Raw genomic sequence first — 21,557 nt, 5'->3', positions numbered from 1 at the left:
CTCCTTTTCAGTAAAAATTGGCAACTTCCATTTCATCCTACATGTCCTAAGCTTTCTGGAAAAAAAACCAAAAAAACAAAACAAAAAAAAAAAAAACAAAACCAAGTGGAAGTACCTTAAAACTTGTATCTTAAAATATTCTGAAAACATTTTAAGTTTTATGTCTTTTCTGAATTATGATAGCTAATTAGTTATTTGATTATCATAATCAGGAACACTAATCATTGCAGTCTTGATGAAAATTCAGTGATTATCCCAAGAGGGTTACGGTCCAGTAAATGTGTTGACAGGCTATTTGCTATTGTAACAGCAATGCATGATGATAACATATAGCAGAAAACAAAAGACAAATACAGATTAATACTATCCATAGTACTTAACCCCAAGAGAAAATGTAAAGTGACCTTCAGGTCAAATTACCAGCTCCCTAATCAAGTAAAATTCCTTGTAACATCAGCTTTGCATTCAGAACACTATAGTCTCCTAGTGAATGAAAATACAAATCCTACTAAAATAGCCAGCAGCCAGTGCCAAGCCACATCAAGATGTCTCCCTAAAATTACCTCATACTTCCTTGAAAACAAATTATTTTGTAGAAATACAATCAAAATATTGCAAGTGAAAATAAAATGCATGAAACAGCATCTCTTCCCTTCATAAAATTTTCCCTCTAAATCCTTCAAACACCTAAAAAACTATTTATTCTATACAATCACTATTATATATCTTTACCTCTATATTAAAGTACCTCCCTTTTGAGAAATACTTAGCAGTATCAGACCTTTTCTTGTGAAAATAACAACAGAAAACTGACATTTGCTAAACCACTTTTCCCCAAGAAGTTGCAGTTTTCTGGCCCACTTGAGAATTTATTTTTAACCCCATTCCTTCAGCCTATAATTTCTTTTTCTACTTTCAATTTAACAAGCTGCAAGTGGAACTGTTCAGAGATGAAATAGTCATTGAGTAGCTTTAAAATACTAAATTACTATTATCTACTCCATGAGTTGGAACCCTTTTCTCTCTTTCACATTTGTGCCTTTTTATTTTTATTATTTTCAGCAGGTAATATTAAATGTCACCCAAGCTCTACAAATACCAATGCCATTACTTTTTTTTTTTTTTTTTTTTTTTTTTTTTTTGTCTCCTTCCCCTTCAAGGCTAGCAGCTGCCAGAATTGTTGCTGTCAAAACTGGCAGCTGGGAACTTTTCCCATACTTGCCAAAGAGTTGATTTGAGATATGCAAATAGCACTTCTCCAAAAATTGTCCAATAGGTCCCAAGAGGCACAACTGAGGTTAGATACTTCCTTTACAACTCTGTGAAGACACCGTATCTTCCAATCTCCCAGAAATAGAAAACAAGGATTCAAGACAAAGAAATGTCATTTTCACAATGACTTTGCATAGAGTAGCTGTCTGTCACTCTACAGTGTAAATGTATATGGCTTCCATTGTCACAGTACCCAAGAAATCTAAATATTTCATGTACATATACTCTCTCCACAACTACTGAAAAGAGAGTATTGTTGTATTTGAAACATAAGGAAGCAAGGGAACAAAAATGTTAAACAAACCTTGTACAATAAACATAAATGTTATGGATTCATATTAATGAATGGGAAATGAGATCTTGTAGAACATCTACTTCAGCTACAGAAAATAAAGGAAAGCAATTATACTGGATTCATTTGTCAGACATTTGGCAAATTTGAAGAAAAGTCCAGAAAACAAAATACATGCAAATAGTTTATTGCAGAGATTTACTGCCTGATAAGCTTTTATGTTTTTTAACCTAAACTTAATCTGTAGATTAAACCCATTTATTCTTCCTCTTCGCTAAGTGGACAAGAAAAGCAGTTTCATCATCCTGCTTGCAACAAATTTGTGCATAATAGAGACACCATATTTTTTGAGTCTTCCTTTTTGTAAATTAAATAAAACAAATTCTATCAATATATTTTACAGGTCATGTCTTCAAAATCCCTCATCATTCTTACTCTTTTATTTTGGACTTCCTCTAGCCTCCTCAACTCTTTTTTAAAATGTGATGACCAAAACTACACAGCATACTAGATATGGCCTCAGAAGCACTGACTTGAATAATTGTTTTTCAAATCTTGCACACAGTAAACCTGTTCATATATTCTACAGGATCACATTGTTAATTCATGTTTAATTTCTGACTGACTATAACCTGATTAGCCAGGTATTTTCACCTTGGGGCATTTAATTTCTCCTTTCTGAGTGTAACAGTTCCCACAAATCTTGAACAAATATCAGCTCGTCACTTTGAAGATGTCTTCCAAACTTTTGATTGCCAGTCCTCAACAAGCCCTTTGTACATTGTTAAAACTTTGATTTTTATCTGCAGCTTTTACAAGGATACATTAGTCTATCATCAACATCATTAATGGAAACACTGGAAGTAATACTCTGCCCAGGACAGACAAATGCAAGACTGTTGACATGTTTTCATAATCTGAAGGAACACTAACAGTAACTCATTGCTTCTCACGCATCACAGGATAACAATGAAACAGAGCCCAAGTTTGCCTACAGGAATGTCATGTGGGACAGGATGACAGGGTGTACTAAACTCAAGGTGTGTTACATCTACAGATTTCTATGGATCTGCTATCCTGTCAAAAGTATTCTAGATGTAAATTCACTCCTTGTACATATTAAATGCTTGTTCTAGACTATTTCCAAGGATTCATCTCAGAGCGAATGTGACAACATGGGTCTGTTTTTCTTATTCTGAAGCCCAGAAATATATTGTCGTCCTAGATCCCTCCTCCATGAGTTCTCAAAATGTAAAAGATTCAGAGAAAGTTCTCAGTCATTAATTTTTAATTTTATTAATTAATTTTCTTTTTAAGGTCTTTCTTTTAGGCAGCTATACTTCAGCATGCACCTTTCCATGTTTCTCATGTACTCTGCGTACTCATTAAAATACTTCCATTGGGTATTGTCAAATAATTCTCTGCAATGGAGGATGAAGACTGCACTGAACTCTGCACTGAGTTCTTCAGCTTTCTCTACACTAACTTATATTTTCTCTCTTCTTTATATCTAAGGCCTTGAGCAACCTGGTCTAGTGGGAGGTGTCCCTGCCCATAGCAGGGCAGGTTGGCACAAGATGATCTTTAAGGTTCCTTCCAACCTCTTAACGGTTAATGATTCTATGATTATATAATGGAAAGATAGTATATTCTAATTTTTATAGGAATAAAAGTTTGACTTAACCTTTAATGAGTTTTTTCTTATAAATTTCTAATTAACATAGGGGTTATATTTTGCACTACTTTATATTATCTTTATTTCCAGGTTATTTTCTTTATTCTTACGCCTATTTATGTATATAGGGTATTTTGGTATTGTTTTGGTGGAGTTTTGTTTGTTTCTTTGTTTTGGGCTCACCATTTTGAAGAAGCTTGACTTGCAACATGAATTCAGGAGTCTTGGGAAGCACACTTTTTGATACTCACTAACAAATAGGAAATAATCAAATTGCTTTCCTTAAAACTATAAAGAAGAGATATACAGAACAAGATGAATACTAATGTAATGGGACTGCAGAAGACTGACTTGGAAGCTAGACTATGAAATATGCTAAATGCAATGACAACATGAAAAGCAAACTTATTTTAAAGAAACTATAGGAAGGCCTAAGTGAAAGTACAATAGAAATCTTGCATTATTAGACAGCATAAAATTTTTCTCATAAGTTGCACTGTCACTTACCAAAATTTACATTGTTAGCTACTTCACAACTACCTGCATGCCTGGTCTTACTGTCTTGCAAACAGGAGGAGGGTAAACACATTCTGTGGGGTCACAGCACACTCAATCACATATCAACAAGCTGTACCTTATATGGCAACCTAAACCTTAGATCATGTCAAAGAAACTGTTTGTGTTGACACCATCTAAACCATTTATCATCTGTCCCCAGCATTTCTGTTAGTATGGCCTGAAAATATTTTGGAGAAGCATTAATTCCCTTGAATTTTTAATGTTTACAGTGTATTTTGTACATGACTAAACAAGACTGGAGTGATGAATTTTGCTGTCTAACACAGTTGGTTTACCTCAGCAAATAATTTCCCACATTAACAACCCTTCCTATAGGAGTTGAGCGACCTTGTATAAACATATTTGTACCTTCTATCAAAAATTAAAACATGTAGCATGATTTGACAATCCATCAATTTCCTTCCTATAAAATAATAGAAGGTGCAAATCCCAGAAGTTTTACATAAATTACTCATGTCGTCTATACAAAACATAATTCTGAAAACACATGCATTTCAGTAGCTTTTACAGATAAGGTGTTTCCCACTGGGAAGAAGTTAAAAATAAGACAGACATTTGCCCCTACTCCAGCATGACCCCACCAAGAAATCCAAAATAAATGCAAAAAAGATGCCATCATTTTATGAAACAGAAGAGGTTTTTTAAACTTTTCCTTGGAAGTACAGGAATTGGGTCAAGTTGCATTTGATTAAGATGGACCTCAAGGGCCTACAGCTGTAGGAAAGTCACTTATAAAACAAAGTCTTATGATGAGGCTGTTTTTGCATTAACAAGAAAGTGGATGGTTTTAAGGGTTTGATACCTTCAAGAGTTTGAACATAATCCCAAATTTTAATGGGCAATGCCTACACTTCAGTAAGAAAGCAAGAACAAAGGATAAAATGACTACACTAACTACAATCTAAAGCCTACTTAGCAATATGTCAGAAGTGCTTTGTAAAAGCCCCGTTCATGTCTGCTAATAACATTAAACCCTACCAACTAAAGCTAGTGAGCAGAAAATTTGGGTTCCAAGACCAATTCCAGGACCTAAAATAAAGGATCATACACTCCGTAAAGCAAGATAGGTCATACTAATTTTGATCAATACCAGCAGGACCACGTAGCACAAGTGAAAAATCATTTATTTATTTTCTATGAGCACAGCTAAAAAGAAAATCACAGGAAAACTGCTTCAGAAAATGACTTAAGTTGAGCTATGTATTGAAAAGAATGGAATAAAAACCCCACAAACTTGTGACTGGAACAATTTTTTTATGTCATTGAGACCAAATTTCTATTCTTAATCTTTACTAATGTTCCTATTACAAGTTTGCTTCTGTCTGTATGATAGGACAATTGTAGTAACTTTCAATTTCAAGCAATCAAAACCATAATTTAAAATCTAGTATTTTATTCACAATGGCTAACAAAATATATGTTTGCAAAAAATCAAGTCCTTCAGGCTTAACTTGTTCTTAGAATATCACCCTGAGGGTTACTATCCCTGACCTATTCCTTTGAAAAAAACATGCAACACAACTCAGTATGTGAAATGTGTGAAAGCAAACATAAAATAATAACCTGGGTCAATAAGGCTTATTTATGGCTACTTGATAATCCGTGCCCAAAAAAATTCAGAACAAGTATACAGAAAAGCTTTCTTTGTCATGCCCCAGCTGTCAAGAAGCTTTAGAAGCCAACCAAACACCAGTTTCTTAATATGGTACGGATATGCAACATAATCCTCTACAAAACTACTTACATACTAAATTTAGTATTCATTAACTGAATAGTGGATGCAAGAGTGTTTCATAAAAAGCTAAAAGAGGCAAAGGAGATGGATAAATAAAGATATTATTTACAGCCAGATTTGTATGAAAACTTTAGTAAAACTGAAAATCTTTGAAAATATGCTGAACTTTGGCTAACAACAGAAACAGGTTTTATCCCAGACTCATTGAAACATCTAACGAAAAGCAAACAACGGCAATGAATGCATTATTGTCCTCTGCTTTGTAGCTGGAATTTCATAAAGTGGCAATCATGCAAAGAGTGGAAGAGATTCAGATCCCTTAAAGGGATAGATAATGCCCCAGCTATTCCCTCACATGATGGGTTATAACCCATAGGGCAGACAGAGCATAGGTCAACTGCACAGTTCAAGAAGAGCAGCATAACCAGTGTGTCTGAATTCCACACAAAGTATCCACATCTTTATTTCTTACTTCCCTGATACGAACCTTAGCTGAGAGACTTTTTTATTTGTTTCCAGAAATGTAAAACTGCACAGACACTTTTGACGTCACCATTATGCAAAAGTCTTTCTCTTCTACCTGTTCAGATAATTTAATAGCGCTTTAAAATTATGTCAGTGTAACAATTTTGTTCGTGTTCATTCTGATCTAAGACTTAATAGGTTTTTCCTACCTATCTTCAGGCAGCTAACTAAGGTATCTGAATTAACTCAGTTTTTGTTCTAGATTCTTGGCATGATTATCCCACCTAATATCTGAACCACTTTCTGTGATTACCTCTATTTTCCTTTTAATTATCCAAGAAGTGCTACGTTTAGCACTTCAACTGGCTACTCAATTTCAGAAGTACTCAAGATCAGTTCCCAGGAGCAGCAAAATTCAGAAGATATGTAACAAGCTAGGCTCTTCACACCCATGCTCCTCTTATATCAGATAAACAGAGGATTGGGGGCAAAACTTACTTGATTATGACTGAAACTTGGAATGAATTACAAGCATGTCTCTATGCAGTACATCTGGAGTCAGCTGACTTGAAACAGGATGGAGGTAGTGTCAGAGCACAAAGGAGACCTCTTGCAGAAGGAAGATCTTAGGCCTCATATCTCTTACTTCTTACTAAAAATATTTTTTTTTTTATTCTGCAAAAAAGCAGCACAGCTCTCAACCTTGACTTTATACCAAATTTAATATTAGAGCATCTAATTGCCATATTGCAATAGTTTTCTCAAGTCATTCTGAAAATATGAAGAGACCTTGTGCTAGAGAGCCTCTGGAGATTACCCAGTTTCGATTACAAAAAAATAAATTTAGGACCTTCTTCCTCAAACCCAACAATCTCTCCTACTCAATACAGGCATGTGGATATAAGATCAATACTAGCCCTGCATTACACTCTGTTACGGCTTCAGGGCTTTCTATGTGTATCAGAAAAGTAGATGGATCATCATACGGAACACCCTCCCCCTCTTCTGCACCACAACAAAATCACAAACCCTCGTCTTAGGACCAGAAGTTTTTGCTCCTGCTCTGTGTTTTCCCTGGTGCCCACGGGAACAGCCAGAATGTACACTCATTGTAACTTTCAGTAGAGAAAAAATTGCATTTAATTCTGAAGGCTCAGTCCAATTTTGAGAGTTCATAAAATAAACAGACTAGTAGATTTTTTTCTAGACTCTTCTCTCAATTTATATCAATTTTTATACAATCTGTTTAATTTGGACTTATTTAATATATCTCATTAAATATCTATTAGGTGCAGGACTGATTTCCTAACATTCAAGGTTACTTACTTTGAATAATTTACAGAAAGCTCTTCGCTCCTGAAGACAAACTAAAAATGCACTTCAAATTAAAAGCAAGCAAGCAAGCAAACAAACAAAAGAACAAGGAAAAGGGGGAAATGCTGGGAACTCAGAAGGGAGCTAGAAATATTGTGAAAGCAAAAGTGGTAATGAAGCAGAGAAGACTGGAGAGAAGTTGACATTACTGGAGGGCTCTCCCAGTCAACAATCAAACGTGCATTTATTGCAGTGGAAGAAGAAAGGCAGATTAGGTTTAAAGATGAATTTTGCAACAAACCAGATTTCACGCTTTCTAACCTTTCATGGAATATATTTTTTGATAAAATTCTCTCCTTATAATGCAAACCCTTCAGACCCCCAAGAAATTCTCCTCATGCACCCACACTGTGTTTTCTGGCTTGAATAAGTTTGTTAGTAGATAAACACTGCCACTGCCTCATGCTTGAAAAGTTTTGAATGTAATTGACTGTCAATGATATGATGATTTATAATGCAATCTGCTGCTACTTCTGCTGCTGCAGATAACTCTAATTTGCCTCTATTGTATTAGATATGATGAACTTGACAATCATTTTCAATTTTCCTATTTGGCTTTCATTCAGGTTGATGTGGCCAGTAACAGTGAATTTTCATTGTTCTTCCCCTAAAGCAATAAAGGAACAGGAGCTTGTTTTATATGAAGCAGTTGGCTCTTTCCAAAAGACTCATTTATTGTGTAATGAAGCTTCTGCCAAGCAAAACATTTACTAAAAGTGTGGACTGAAACTTCTGGTTTAAATGTTTGTGTTTTACTGAGTCATATAGTGACCAGGTTGTACTATATTAAAAAGATAGATGATAGAGGGAAAAGAGCCTACAGACATAATGGACATTGTACCAGCTGATTGAGATTACACAGTTCCTTAATTCTGATCACACTCAGACCTGGAGGTTTTGGTTTCTCTTGGGAAGACAGGTGGAAGATCAAGATGTTAATGATTCCTGTTTTTTGGGAAAACTATTAAGCAATGAAAAAGAAAAGTGATAGAAGACACCTGCGTGCATATAATAATATTTTAAAGAAATGCTTGCCAGACAAACAAGTGCCATTTGACAACTCTTCAATATACACTCCCACTATCTTATAAGGCAACTACTCAGGAAGATAATATGTTTTTATTACTAGCTGTAGAGATAAGCAAATCAGTTTTAAAGTGATATACATTAGACTATGAAAAACAGCCTTTGTGGCTTTGAATAACACAGCTTCCAGAGCCTCAGCTATATTTCCTCTCCATATTAAAGAAAGATAATTACACCTGCATTTGTTCTAGCTTGCTTTTGTGTGCAGAGACATAATGTAAAATGTAAAAATTACACATTTCCAGACCACAGAACAGTTTCTATTTACAGAGTTACAGCTGTCTCCTCATCTAACAGTGTTTTCATAATACTTGCAACGGAGTTGTAATGTCACTCCAGCTGCCACTTGGAAGAAGATGGGTCCTATTCTGCTTCATCCATCACGAAAAAGGACTGGCATCTAAGTTTCAGTAACTAAACTCTATTCTGTAGGTAAGATATGAGAAAAAGATTTAAGATCTCAAGTTCATTTTAAACAGCTGGCAGTTAAAAAAATGATTTTTAGACTTGCAAGCTAAACACATTTAATACAGAAATCATTGAAAAAGAAGAAATAGGGAGCTCCACACTCTCACTTTTACAAAATTACCTTTTTGACTGTAACCACTTTTCAAGAATTACATGATTTACAGCATCATGTTTTCTGGATATGAGAATCAATGACAATATCATTCATTGAAAATAAACAATACTATTGTAGAAGGTAATTTCTTTTGAATTAATATTAAGAAGTCTTTTATAAATAAACTTTGCAGAAGCTTATACCAAATTTTGGGGGAAATTAACTGTTTTTCCTTTTCCCTTGTTCTTATAGTATAAAATATCACCACAAACAATACAAATAATGATGATGTAAAATATGTAGACTGCACAAACACAAAGGTTGAGAGGAATGAATATTGCTTGCACCTGTTACAGTAATTCAGACCTGGAAAGCATTAAGTGATTGCTTTGCTTCACAAAAATATTATAAGGATGTACACCTAGACCTTAAGCATCCACTTTAAACACTTTACTTCTTCAGCAACAAGAAGAATTTATAAAAGTCCAGTGGTATGAAATTGTTTACTGAAGGCTTAAGAATTATTTTTTGAACAATTTGTTCATAAAGCTTGCAGAAGAAACAAGGGATTTACCCACTTGTATTCAATTCAGAGGCAAAAAGCAAGTAATCCTTTAAAATGTCTTCAATGGAGTGAATTTGTATTGTATAATTAATATGTAATCATCTATCAATGAAGCAAGCCACATCAATTCACCTTTAATAGCTAGAGTTACTGAAGAAGAGATTTTGGTTAGAGACAAAGGTGAAACTGATTACCGGTTCCAGCAGGGAATCAGCTACAACAGTGAAGATAATATTATGATGTGGAAAAATGCCTGCAGTTACATACAGATAGGGCATGAGGCAACAATTTAACAAGACAAAATCTTTTGAATGTGCCCTACCTTTCAGATAGAATTTTACTTTTACTGTCTGAGTGGAATTTCAAAGATGCTCTGCTTCTTCTGCTTTATTCACACAGAGCAACATTTAAGGAGAGCAGCCCAGCAGTAACCTGTGGCTGCACACCATGTATCAGTACACAGCTTGCATTTCTCCACACCACGCAAAGTGTAGGCTCTGAGTGTCTATACACAATATTTTCTCTGTCTTGAAACTCAAAGATCAGCTTAAACCCAAAACTATCAATTTACTTCAACAGCCCTCAGAGACCAAAGAGCAAGAATTGCAGCCGCATGTAGAGAACCACAGCTCATGTGTGCAGAAATAAGCTTTACTATTTTTTTTTCCACAATGAGATTAAAAAAAAAATAATAAATAAAAGCTCTTTCATTCAGTGCAAAAGCAAGCCAAATGTGTTGTTTAGCAAATTTGTGGTTTGTGTCAGTAGACACTGCTTCAAAATTTAAATGCCTTTCAGTCCTTAAAAGCAGATGCAAAACAAAGGGAACATAGACTGAGAACAGAAAATTAAAATTACAATGTAGTAACAGTGCAACAACATAGCAACAGGTACATGTTCCTACAAGCACGATGTCACATATGTACTTGCTATTACCTTTGGTAGTTTTGAGATGATAGGTTACTCATATGTTATTAAAGCTGGAGTAAACCTCGTGAGATACAGGACAGTCATGGTTGATATACTGAACTGTAGCTCATCCCCTTCTGCCCGCTGTGTTATTTGTGAAGAGACAAAGAAAAAACAAACTATTTTTTGGTGGCTTGTTTAATCTGCTAAAACCTATTTGAGGTAATCCCTGCTCCCCAGTGGGAGATGTAAGCTGGCAGCAATACAGGTATTCCCCAAAAAAGCTGCAACTGAGACATCTCTTTTAAAACATACTCCAAGAACTGAGAGCTGAGCTATTTTTTATTAAAAAAAAAAAAAATTCTATGTGCAGTTGCCAGTATGGTACCTCATATTAATTAGAAATAACCTGTGTCTTTATGTAATAACATTTAAATGGCAAGTTGATCTCTGGAGCTGGCTTTTGGGGTTTCAATCTTGTAGCAATCTTACCTAAATAAGTAACAATTTTACCTATATAAGTATGCTTTCTGTACTCTAAGCGACAGATTAAGTTTTTAAGAGGTCTTCCTATCTTCATCAGGCAGTTACATACCTTACTTTTTATTTTCCCCGTGAGATCATGACAATGAGATTTATGAACATAAATCTTCAGAAAGAAAAAGATATCCACTCTTTAAATCAGAAACCCTATAAAATCTGATGTCTCTGGTCACTGTTCTATCGAACAAATAAAACAAAAAAATGTACACAATACAGTGTCTGAACATATCACAGTGTATACAGCTCCTCTGAACTGCAGTAAGCACTACCTAAATTTTTCAATGTGTACAGAGTTCAAAAAAATGAAGTCATTATTAAAGCTTTTATGAACACATTAAAGCAATCTAGCGATGAAGAACTTCCTAGCATTTTACAGGGCAGCTTTGCTTCTGAAGAAGCACCATGTAGTTAAAGAATTCAGTCTTTCTACAAAGATGCTTTCATATACACACTTTGAAGACAACATCATAAATTTATTGTGATTAAAAAAAAAAAAAAAAAGGAAGTGAAAAGTAAAAAAAGTCCTCACTATTTTTCCTTGGTTTTTATTCTTTCCTTCTTCCCTTCATTGCTACAGAACACAAAGAGCAACATTTCCAGACCTGACACTTAACGGCTCAGCTCCTGAATCCATGTGTGGTATATTTAACTGCAATTTTTATTCAATTCACTGTGGGTGCAGACACTTAGCTTTACACACCAGATCTGAAAGCATTGGTTCTAGTTCAGACAAAATTGTACCACCGGGTGGGAAAGCGTAATATCAGAACCAGTGAAAGACTATGTTCTTTTTAGATTGTAGTACATAGCAGAAATAGAAGAAATATTCAAAAGGCATTGAAAGAGAGGAGGCATGGTGTGGGTTTTTTGAGAAACAGAACTGTAAGATTAAGAGAGAAAAAAGAAATTTAGCTGTCATGCAAAGAACTGGACTCCCTGCGTTAGAGACAGTTTTCATTTACAGAGAGAACTGCAAGCAGCAGAGAACACTAGCATGCTTATTGTCAGGGAATAGCATAATTTACCTTAAAAAGTATCCCTGAAAATGAAAAGAAAGTTAATAAAGCTGAACTAATAACTGAACTAATTTTTCTAATCTCCATTCAGCTGAGAGAAAAATAATGTATAGGGGACTCAAAATCTAAATCTTCAGTCTCAGACATTGTGGAGGTTTCTAATCTAATCGAAATATTTACAGTCATTTGGTTGTTGAACATTTTATTAAGAATAAACAGCAATAAATATATTTCCTGAGTTATACCTTTGAAGAGTGTTTTTAGTGTTTCAGTTCACTGACAATAAATACTTTCTAAAATGAAAGTGGGAGTAGTATTTTCCAAAGCATCTATTTTGCCAAAACAACATTTTACCAAAATAAAGTTTCTCCTGTTCCTAATCCTTGTGTTCTACTGGACTTCAATTCCATATTGGCAGCCCTGTCATGCAAAACACCTGGAGCCAGGGGGTCACCTGGTCTCTGGTTTTCTTGATACAGAAAAAAAAGTCTCAATGGTGAAGAAAATTGCATGTCTGCATGAATTTAGCCATTCCTTAGGGGCCTGATTTACCAAATTATCATACAGATTAGGATGCAGTCAGGGTGTGCATCCACATTTCTTTCCTCTAGGAAGAAAGGGGTCAGAAATAGGGAAAGCCTGGGATATGAAGGTCTTGTATTAGCTGGCATGCCGGAACAAGAGCAGGTGATCCAGCCTGGGGCTTTGTGTAGCTAAAGCCTCAGGCTCATTTCCAGGACCCAATTTTGATTGTCTGAACCCAGTTTTCTAATACAGTGCAAGAAGGTCAATTTAAAACAAAATAGATTTAAAACAGAATGTATTTTTGGTGTCCAGTATAAAGAGCTATTTTCAGCATTATTTGCTTCTGGATTTCCATGTATGTAAAATACACTTCTGCTTTTCTTGTTTAGAAAACTGAATTTCAAAATAGTAACCTAAAAGAAAACACTCTGGATCAGAACCTTCAAACTTTTCAATGGCTCTGAACTTCATAAATTACATCAGAAAGAAAAAAAATCTCTTTTTCAATCACAGGCTTTAGGGTTGAATGCTGTTGTGGTAAACAGAATGTGTGGATGGGATAATGCTTTTAATACCAGTAAACACAGTATTGGTTAAGCAGAGACAACAACACTGTCAAAAAGAATCTCCGAAGTTAATGCATGATAGCAATGGGCTTGTATTGTTGTGCAGGGACTAACAGCCAAGTAAACAGAGGGAGTTTCAGGTGCCAATCCACAAGGTTGGGTCAAATCTGGACAGGGAAAGACTGTAGTGGTTCAGGTTTTCACCCTCCACCTAACTGCTGCCTGCCACTGAAGAAGCTAATCCTAGTCCTCTTCATTGCCCAGCACTCCTGCAGCTATGAGATAGTTGGTTCTTACTGATCAATGGAAAATAACATTTTTTCTTTTCCTTTTAAAGGAAACAAGATAAGCAACAGTAAGTACAAGGCCATCCTTGGAGCCTTGTTGGCAGCAGTCTGTAATTACATAAGATTAGGTATAATGTGATACTGTGCCCAAGGCCCCCTTAGCACTGCCCATTACATTTTGGTAGACAGAGAAGAGAAGAAGGGAAAGTTCAGCTCTTTACAAGAATTGCTGAACTACATATTTAGATGATGGAATTGGAGATTATGGAAGCCATTTGACAAACAAGACAGTCAATGCACCACAAACCCCTTGTTAACCCACAGGTCAAGGCCATTATTAGCAGTATCCTAAAGAAAATTGACACTTTAGCAACATAAAATTTGTTTAATCCCCAGATTTCCTAGTGTGAGGGTATATGTATTCCAAGGAATGCTTCTGTAAATAAACCTGAATTAACTTCCAGTGTATTTCATCTATCAACAGCTCTCTGTTCTGCTATAAAAGTGAGGTCTCCCAACCACTACCACGAATTTTTCCATCCCACTGTTTGGTCTGAGGTTGCCTCTACCGTTCTGACTTTGAAGACTCACAGATTGCTCTGATATCTCTATTTACTGGCTCAGGCAATTACTGGTTGTACCTGACCACAGATGGCTTTAGTCAGAATCTACAAGAACAAAAACACCCAACTTAGCTCTCCTACTTAAATTCTGATCACAGGTGATACCTGAGAATTTGTCCATCACACTGATAGTAACAGAGAAAGACAGGTGAATAAAACAATTTTTCTCTCTGATGTCTTCAGAAACTTTCTGGGTATTAACCAGAAGCTGTCATAGCTACAGAGATCAGGATAGGTGAGGATTGGCATTGATACTTGCTGTTATAACTCCTACATTTATTCTTTGGATGAAATGGGAAACCATCCTCTGGACCCCTCTCTTTTAACCACCGTTTTAAAAAATGACCATGGAAAAAAGAATTAAGGCATATATTTTCTCATTCTCAATGAAGTTTGTCTCTCTTTTTTTTTTTTTTCGTTTACTCCAATATACTGACAGATCTTTAAAGCATTTTGAATCTAGCAGTCTGTTCAGTTAACAATACTGAAAGGTTGAGAATGGGGGTGTTGGAGGGAGAGGGTGAGAATGACAGCAGATAAGGTGAAGAGAAATGAAAAAAAGAAAAAGAAATACTGTTGCATAATACCTAAAAGAAGTTCCTCCCCCTCTTTAGAATGAAATTTAGTCTGCACATCAGTTTCTACAGAGAGACTATAAATCCAAGTTACATAGCCACATACCAAATGCACCAACGGAAGAGACTTCTCTTTTTTCCTTGATAAGGTGTCCCCTTCTGCCACTACAAGATGAGTAAATTACTCCACCTGTCTAACTGATCCCTGGTATTCAGCCTGACACTGACAATGGCAGTGCACCTGTTAGTGTGATGGACAAGTGATTGGCAGCATGGCATTTGCTGCTTTCTATAATAAGTTGGTTATTATACAATGATGTTGACAACCTAGAGACTGCAAATATTAAACTGTAACTAGGCACAGGTCTGAAAAGGAAAAAAATAAACCAGGTTACAGGTGAAATGTGACCCTGAATAAATTTTATGCCAAAGGCTTCTTTCATTTTGAAAAGAAAAATATAAAATTTTAAGTATGACACTTTTTCTTAGGAGCAAATTATTCTATTTATGTATAGCCACCAAAATGTCAGTTCTGGCTTTTCCCATAAACTAAGCACAAGATTGCAAGTCATTGCCTTGATGGTCTTCTCAGGCATATTGCATCTATAAATGCAAAAGTGCAAGCAACTACAGTCACAGTCTTTGTAAGAATGCATCTTCTGCAGCCATAGTAAACTACCATTTTGATGCAACTACTCCATTTTCTCCCCCATGGTCCTGCTATGTATCTCCCTTCTGTACAACACCACTCCAGAACAAGTGCCACTGCACTCTCGCAGGACCAAGAAAAGCTGCACCATCTATCAGCAGCCGGAAGTCTGAATGGCCTTAGTACATAATAGAGGACACCAGTTTGTAACTTATAAAACTTACTGGCACACACACATCTGGAAAACAGATCCATTCTGGAATTTAAAAGCTGCTAAGAAAATTTCAGGAAAAATTATTTTTTTATTTAAACCCAGCATCTTGTTTCCAGCTCTTACCAGTATCATGCAAAATAAACCCACTGTACCAATTACATGCATTTAGGTCAGATGATCCTTGTCTTATTTTCATCCTAATTTTTAATAGTGAGGAACTACTTTAAACCTTTACATGGGAAATGTATCCCAAATATTATTCTTGCTAGCATTAGTTATCATCATGATTGATATCCTTGATCTTCACTTAAATGTTTACAGTGCTAAGGGAAACTTCTCAGTAAGACCATTCCTGAGACTCCCTGGCAGTCACACTCCAGCCACCAGTGACTTTACCTGGACCGAAGCCCCTTCGCGACATGCGGCTCCAGGGTGCCTCTCTTGACTCCCCACACACCCCACTCACACAGCCAAACCAGGTTTCCTAATTGGTTTGGCCCCAGGTTTCCCATGGCAGAGTCTCAGATGTCTCGTTCCATAAAGCCATTTATTAATGGCGGAGTAACACAGGGACAGCCCGATCTGCCCGTGCCTCCCAGGAGGGACTCTGCACAAAGGAACCCCTGTGTTTTTATCACAGCCCAAGTGGGTGAAACTCTTGCATTTCCTATCTAGTCCTTGGCTCCTTCTGTGTCACTGGGTGTTCGGCTATGCCACATGTCCCCATGCACTTGGTTATGCAAAAAATGAAAAGATGGGCAATTCACAGCCTCTTGCCTTGGGCTCCCACCCAGAGCTCAACCTGCAGCTCCCACTGCAGCTGCACCCAAGATACCTGTACTCAAAGTGTTCTGCAACAACAAAGTTTCTAGATTTGGGGAGGTTTGTCTGGGGTTTTTTTTTTGTTTGTTTTGTTTTGTTTTGTTTTTTTAAATCGTGTCAAGGCATAATACATGCCAAATTGTTGCTATTTTCCATGAGAGCATTTCACTCTGGAATGTGTTACTGTGATGAAACAGGAAACACATGCAAATTATGAAACTTGAAGATTACTATGTGGCACCCTAAAACCTAGCATTCTAATTATATTGTTCACATAAATACTCCTTAACTTTCCCTTTCTTTTAACCGTGATATAATAGATGTATAATGACATAGATCCTGTACAACAAATTACATAGGATATGAATTTTACACGATGTTCTAATTAAATTGCTAATCTTGGTCCCAGTGGCTACGTTTGTCCTAGTAATCTGAACAGCAGCAGGTCAGAGCCTTAACCTCTGCCACATGTATCAGCATGGTCAAATTGTTCATTAGCCTATAAACTGTCCACTGTTTGGACTGTGAGAACTTCCTACAATCCCTAAACATTGTTCAAGCTGTCAGTATGGCCTGAGATGGCTTTCTAGGCAGGCAGCATTTTCTGAGAATGGAGGACATACAGCCAGTGAAGGTGGCCAATAAATGTATGGCTGTGATCAGTGCTGTGACTTTTGAAGAATGGAATTTGCCAGATCCTTTTCATAACCTCTAAACAAAACCAACCTGTTACACTGAAATGGGAAACACATGAAGTTATACACTTTAAACCAACAGCAAGCCTTTAAATAATCAGTAAACCTCAACTGTCCTCATAATGTCCAGATAATTTTTTAAAACACGGCATAAAAGAATAATGCAACCTTACTAAAAAACTTCAACATTTAATGTTGAAGTACACAGTATGAAGTTTTGCTGCTTCATGATGATTCCTGATGCTACGATTAGAAAAAAACTATAAAATTCTAGTCATAAGACCTCATAAAAGTGAAAAATAGCAAAGCTTAAAAATTATCATATCATGTGTTCACAAAACACTACTGACAATTCATGTGTTTATTAATAACTGATATAATATTAATCTGTTAATAAATTTCATTCATAATAATTTATAATTTACAAATCTTATAATTCAGCCTTTAGGTTTATAGCCATAGATTTTAGCTGCATATTGCAAGTCCTATAGATCTGTATAAAGCCATACATAACACTTGGTATTCACATCTGCAACATGCTCAGAAAAATACAGCTGGCTATCTTCTAAAGATTTTCAAACATTAGGGTTATTTCAAATAATTATTTCTTATACATAGCAGTTACTAATACATACAGGCACTCACAGAGAGACATGTATATACACACATATATACAGAAATAATTTTCTGTTCTCAGTTTAGTGGGATAAAAGTCACTGAATTAAAAGAATGCTGAAACAAGCAGTCGCACACTCTAAATGACTGCTGCAATGCAAAATTCAGTCTCACAAAACTTGCACAGTGACTTGAAATATATCATTTTTTTCCAATCCAAATGCTATTTTTCAATTCAGTGGGCCTCAAGCTTTTCAACAAACTGGATCAATTTGAAGCTACTCATTCAAAAAGGTTTCTTAAATGCCAGTCCTAGAATTCAACATGACAGAAGAGACAAAGAGTCATCTTCATTTCCAGTCGCAATCAGCTGTGTGCACAGGCCCCCATCAGCATGGGCACCATAGACTGTGCTGTGGGTGCAAGCTGCTCAGGAAGGCCAAACAGCCTTCCATTTTTTATTTTTTTTTTCAAATTGCAAATAGGGCAAGAAAATTGAATAGTTCTTAAAATACAAAGTGGTATTTTTTGATATCATTTCTGTTGGACAGCTGAGAACTATTATGCCAGGAAATTAATAGAAGAAATGAATGCTTTTTAGACAAGCAAATGAAGAGTAAGTCCTTCTCATGTACAGGAACTACTCAGTTTCAGTTTCTTCATAAGTACTAAACAAGGTACTGAACACGAGGTACTTCAGCCTTGCATAAGCCTTAACCACACTCAGTTTCAGTAACACAGCACAAGCACATGCTTGAAATCTTGCACTAAAAGTCTGGTAAGTTTGGGAGAGAATGCAGTCTCTAACAGATGTGAAAAACTGCTGCCATGACACCATGCTTGGGAATGGGGAAGTGGTAAGTGAAAGTTCAAAAGACTCTGGAGCAGCTGTTCTGTCTCCAATGCACACCTTTACTCATGTAACCTAACTCTTTGATCTCTTGTAGAAATTCAGATGCCTTATGCTGTTTGCAAGCAGAAGGCACATCAGTGCAGATCCATTTGTATGCAGCTGATTTGTTCCTATACAAATTCTTCAAAAACAGGAGAACTAGCTGTGCTGGTGAGTAGTACAGAAAGAATACACTAAGTGTAGGAAGCACAGCTTATGTTTCAATAAAGACCACAAAACCAGGAAAGTATATTGTGCTTTTCATAGGAATAGTAAGAAAAACACAAAAATGGAAGAGATTCTCAGACATTCGAAGGACTGAGAAAGTTCTTTCTGTAGTGGTTTGGACATTTACAGGTGGAACATACGGGACCAAACACAGAGAGTAGGACAACAAAAGTAAAGGTCTATTCAAAGCCTTTTCCTATCTTTAAAGACTGTCAGTTTAAAGATTTGACATTCAGAACACAACAGGCTTACTTACATTTGATGGATGTAGCTATACTCTCTAGCTTTTTTATTTGGTCATCATCTCCTCATTTGCTGTAACACAAGCTAGCAGCAAAACTGATATGTCAGCTGGATACAACACCCCACCTTCAACTCTTAGCTTCTCTGAAGCCCAGCAGAATGCTGTCTCTCATGAGACGGCACCCCATCTGTCCAGGTTTTTGAAGTGCTGAGCTATGTCAACCAAGCAGACACCATCCTGGCACATCTCTCAGGGAAGGTTCTTCACTTTGCTGTAGTACAACTCAGGTATGGAAGGTTAACAGTGTGAAAAAAAGATGAAATATTTTTGTTTCTGGAGAAAGTAAAGATATGTGGAGCTGGCCCCAAAATGTGTTCTGTTCTCACATTTAATGGCAGGTTTATGAACTGTGTCAGAAAATAAATTAAGATGCCTGAAAACAGCACATCTGTCTTGCCCTCTTGAAGCTCAATTGCATCCAAACAAATGAGGGCATTCTGATGAGTGTCCTTTCCACAGTACAAAAAAGGCCATAAGTTTTGTTCACAGCCACTCCCACTGTGTTGTTTTGCCTGCTTTTCATTTTCCCTTTTACAATGATTTTGATTGATAGTTCTATCAAATCTGTGGTAGCAACCAACTGGCAAACAATACTCCAGTGGAAAAATACAACAGAACTTAATACAGATAAAAACAGAGTTCTACAGAAGTGTTTCTAAAAAAATGGACAAAGACACCATGGTGTAAGGGCATTTTTTAAACCTACTTACTTAACTTTCTAACAGGATTATATGGCAAGACAATACACTGGAAGTGGTAGGTATGGTACTCAGGTATTATTTCTCCTAGAAGATACTCAGTTCAACAGAGCAAGCCACTGAAATTATTCCCCATTACTGTCACTGCATGAGTATTCAACAAATATAAAATTTAGATGAATGTAGTAAGCAAGCTGAATGTGGCTCATAATAGTCTAGATTTTATAAAATCCTTAGTGGCAAATTATTTAAAAATCTTAAATTCCAGTAACTCCATAGAGTTTCATTTTGGAAGAGCTATTGTGAACTGTCACAATGTGGAGAAGACTGAATCACCAACTATTACCACCTTATCTTCTCTTTATATTGGATAAATTTTGGTTCTTTGTGAAAGCTACCGACTTTTGCAATGTATTTTTTGAAAAAAATACCTTTTTTTCAGAGAAGACATAGTAGTTTTACTTTCTTATAAACATCTTTTTGTAGTATTTTTTTAACTCACAGCCTTTTTAAGAGATTCAGGTTACATTAGTAACACAACTAGGCTACATCGGTAATTTTATAGACCCAGAATCTCCCAAGATTTCAGTCAAGAAATCTATTAAATATACTGAAAAATGAATCTTTTGACATACATGGTATACTCCTAGTAATGGTTTTACTCTTTTTGTCATAATAGATCTATTAGCACCATCACAAGTTGCAAAATCATTGAGATACAGCCCCTGTCTTTTAAAGGGTAAGAAAAGTCATTAAAAAATCCCCTTTCCCAGTAGAGGACTATATGCTATTGACTCAATTCTAAATAAAGTCATGCTGTAACAAAACCACATTCTATAGCTGGGAAACGTCCTTCAATTGGCTGATGCTGTAATGTACAGCAAAGAATTGAAGTGAGCATATATTATGTCCATTTACTCTTTTCTTTACCCTGAATCAGAATATTTTTTTATCCCCCCTCACTGAGCATCTGAATGCCAGTGCTAATTAACTGTAAGCTGCAATAGCTGCTAGACTGCAAGAAATCTCTTGTCAGGTTAAGGGCTCTCTAGATATTTTTGAAATCTGAGTATAGAGGCTTCAAAAATTAACCCGAGAAGAAGGAGTAAAATCAGAGTGTACTGATCAAAGTCTGCTGAATCAAGAAGAAAGTATTTTACTGACTCCACTGGAGTTTGAATCTGGACCTTGAAGACAAGTATGGAAAACCATGACCAATGGAAGTGGCATTACATAAATCCCTGAAGACTGTATTACTCAAAACCTTTCTCTGCACAGGGGTCATTCAAATGTGTTCTGTGATGCAGCACACTAAGAACAATCTTTAAAAATAGTGTTAATGTTTGTAAGAGAAAAAGCTGAGGAAATACACCACCTTATTGTACAGGATCTTCGAGTAAGCATTTAACAACTCCTGCAAACATTATGGTCCTGAATAGCATTATTAAGCCAAGTCTACTGTGATACCCTCGTGATATCAGTTTCTTGCATCTAAATTCCTGTGATGGCTCATTTACACAGTCCCATTCAAAAAAATTTCATAAGTGGAAAATGAGAATATTAAAAAGGTTTGGGGTTTTTTCCTAATTATGAGTAAATATTAATGATAAAATTACAACAAAAGTTAAAAAAACCCAAACAAGCAAACAAACAAATTTAAAAACAAAAAAATAAACAAACCAAACCAAACCAACCAACCAACCAAAAAATAAACTAAAAATAAATATAACAGACAAAAAGAAAGAAGCATTTCTTAGTGAAACTGGTTATACTGGTCTGTCCCTTCAACTG

At 36.0% G+C, this 21,557-nt stretch overlaps 1 protein-coding gene across 8 annotated transcripts in view; it reads right to left on the bottom strand.

Moving 5' to 3' along the window:
- PCDH9 (protocadherin 9) overlaps positions 1-21,557 on the bottom strand; it is a 669,079-nt gene that overhangs the window by 421,507 nt on the left and 226,015 nt on the right. For 2 of the 8 annotated variants that reach the window (XM_041487649.1, XM_041487654.1), the window contains exon 3: positions 11,432-11,443. The exons of 5 other annotated variants lie outside the window; for them this stretch is intronic. In XM_041487649.1, the coding sequence (XP_041343583.1) occupies positions 11,432-11,443 (12 nt within the window). Of the gene's footprint in view, positions 1-6,315; positions 6,332-11,431; positions 11,444-21,557 lie in introns of all 8 variants that reach the window. One more of the 8 variants, XM_041487650.1, reaches the window with a different exon arrangement.

Source organism: Pyrgilauda ruficollis, unplaced genomic scaffold (assembly GCF_017590135.1).
Source record: "Pyrgilauda ruficollis isolate IOZ18807 unplaced genomic scaffold, ASM1759013v1 scaffold82, whole genome shotgun sequence".
NCBI classification, from domain to species: Eukaryota; Metazoa; Chordata; class Aves; order Passeriformes; family Passeridae; genus Pyrgilauda; species Pyrgilauda ruficollis.
The sequence above is the reverse complement of the archived record's forward strand: the minus strand, read 5'-3'. Positions and strand labels throughout refer to the sequence as shown.